Here is a 2,296-nt window from a genome sequence, read left to right as displayed (position 1 = left end):
ACCGATAGTTCTATTGCTGACTTCTTGTACTAAGCTACATAGGAAGGTGGGGCTGCTCAAATCCGTTGCGCAACTGTGCGTAAGGGTGAAGCCGCAATCGCTAACGACTGTATCATTGAGGTGATCATCCTCGTTGAGGTGGTAGGCGCGTGCGGAGCACGGGCAATTTCATTGGAATTCTGCTACAGCAGCCGAGTAAAGTCCGTCCCTGTGTGACGAAAAACCCGGTGTGTCGAAAATGACCAATCGGATCATGAGGGTCGTAGAAAAGTCCGTGATCCTTACGATCCGATTGGTCATCTTCGGCACACGGGGTTTTTCGTCGCACAAGGACTGACTTTAGATAAGGTCCGTCCCTGTGTGCCGAAAAACCCTGTGTGCCGAAAAACCCTGTGTGCCGAAAACGATCAATCGGATCGCGACGGTTAGAGAGAAGTCCATAATCCTTGCGATCCGATTGGTTGTTTTCGGCACACAGGGTTTTTCGGCACGTAGGGACGGACCTTACTCGGATAATTCTGTTATACCGATTAAGTTTCCGTAGCAGAGCCGAGCATCCGCACGGATCAAATATAGTCTTTCGGCTCTATTTGAACGGATCAAAACTGTCACTACAGTCGCGCAGCACTCTCTTTTCTATTTCATTTTTCAATTTGTGAAGAGACACTATGACTAAACTACTTCGAATTCAGAGGGGCCCTTCAGGCACCCCACCACTAGTTCTTGTTCATGGTGGTGGGGGCACATTATATGAATACTTCTCACTCCATAGTATGAATCGCGATGTTTGGGGGATGCCTTATCCAGGTTATGGCATTGATCAAAAGTCCACTAGCAGCTTGTCTGAGATGGCGAAAACATATATAATGATGTTAAGAAATACGATATCTAGTGGGGATATAATACTTGGAGGTAAGTGCTTGTTTGGAGAATCTTCCTCCCTCTGAGTCTATTTCAATCGTTCTCATTTATAGTTTAGGTTGGTCTTCTGGAGGCTGTTTTGCACTCGAGATAGCATATGCGCTTAAAAATGACCACAATATAAGGGTTCTAGGTCTAGTATTCATAGACAGCGTCTACCCCGAGTTTAGGCCTGATTCTTCTGAGACGGAGACTTACTTCGTAAATTTCACCGAAAGTAGCCAAGGAGAAACTCGCAAACGTGTCCAAAAGTCCATGGACGAGATAAATTTCAAACTGTCACGCTGGCGCGGTCCAGACTGGTCACAATCGGTAGTCGATGAACAAGGCGAACTTCAACATACTTCAGACTCTGTTATTCCCCTTTTGGCTATTTTGATTCGGGCAATCGAGGAAACATCACCGAATCTGAAAACTTGCAGATCGGGCCCAAAAGGATGGCTTCTTGGCTGGGACGAATATAATAAGAACTTCTTCTATCAGGTTATCAGTGTCCAGGGTAATCATTTCACTTTATTCGAAGACAAAAACGTAAGTTTCGTTCTAGCTGACATCACTAAATTATAATGCTAATATATCGCTTAAGGTTGTTCAGGTGACCAAAGCATTGAGAAAAGCATGTTGGACTATAGAAAGACAGTGAGAGACATACTTGGGAGTAAGCAAGCGTGCTTGCTTGCTTGCTTGATACACTTATTATTATTATTCCATTATAGTCCTGTATCAGCCGTTGGCTATGTAGGACTTTGGCCAAAGGCCGTTCTATCTAACTAGTTACAATTTGGTACGTTATGCTATATTGCGTGACTGTGGTGCTTCGGCCTTTATCTAGCTAAGCTTTAACTAGCTTTGTAGATGCCTGGTGCTAAAGAGCAGTTTGGTAACAGGAAGAGATGTAGGGGAGCTAGGCTACCTTCCAGCGGGCTCTCTTAGGAGGTAGGAAATAGTGCTAATAAAATCAACTTTGTTCTTCTTTTATTATTATTATTATTATTATTATTTTGGTTTTACGTCCTGTCTCAGCCGGTGGGCTATATAAGACGTGCAGGCTAGGCCCGCAAGTATCTACGTAGTGCTATCACTTTGGTGTAGGTGGGGGAGGGGGCTATCTAAATCGAGGTGAGGCTCGTAGCCTAGTCTAGAGGGAGGTAGAAGGGGGTCTTGCGGGTAAAAGAGAGAGGTAGGGTGGGTGTAGGGCGAGGCCACCTAGTATAGGTGTTGCCCTAGTTCTCGAGGTTTCCTTTGTGCCAGGCCTGTGTTGCAGCCCTAGTTTCTTCAATAAAGGCAATAGTAGCCTGTATGCCTACGCTCGTGTTTAGCAGGAAGGCTAGCGAGTAGGGGGTCCTTGCTCGCCTCCTGCATCTTTATCCTAGCC

The 2,296-nt window shown here is 45.5% G+C and overlaps 1 protein-coding gene across 1 annotated transcript; it reads left to right on the top strand.

Annotated features, from left to right (window-relative positions):
* Positions 1–584: 584 nt before the first annotated feature.
* On the top strand, positions 585–1,893 carry COCSADRAFT_42084 (uncharacterized protein). The gene is made up of 3 exons (XM_007707934.1): positions 585–912; positions 980–1,452; positions 1,508–1,893. Exons 1-3 carry the CDS (start codon positions 669–671, stop codon positions 1,562–1,564), a joined length of 774 nt encoding a protein of 257 aa, XP_007706124.1. The 5' UTR covers positions 585–668; the 3' UTR covers positions 1,565–1,893.
* The last annotated feature ends 403 nt before the right edge of the window (positions 1,894–2,296 follow it).

This window comes from Bipolaris sorokiniana (genome assembly GCF_000338995.1).
Source record: "Bipolaris sorokiniana ND90Pr unplaced genomic scaffold COCSAscaffold_40, whole genome shotgun sequence".
Taxonomy (NCBI): domain Eukaryota; kingdom Fungi; phylum Ascomycota; class Dothideomycetes; order Pleosporales; family Pleosporaceae; genus Bipolaris; species Bipolaris sorokiniana.
Note: the sequence above shows the minus strand (reverse complement) of the source record. Positions and strands in the feature narration are given on the sequence as shown.

What these genes read in the sequence shown, in the direction of transcription:
- COCSADRAFT_42084 (XM_007707934.1), top strand. Translation starts at nt 669, where the DNA reads ATGACTAAACTACTTCGAATTCAGAGGGGCCCTTCAGGCACCCCACCA. An exon ending in TGGGGATATAATACTTGGAG is followed by an intron (nt 913 to 979) that starts GTAAGTGCTTGT and finishes TTTATAGTTTAG; the next exon opens with GTTGGTCTTCTGGAGGCTGT. An exon ending in CTTTATTCGAAGACAAAAAC is followed by an intron (nt 1,453 to 1,507) that starts GTAAGTTTCGTT and finishes ATATCGCTTAAG; the next exon opens with GTTGTTCAGGTGACCAAAGC.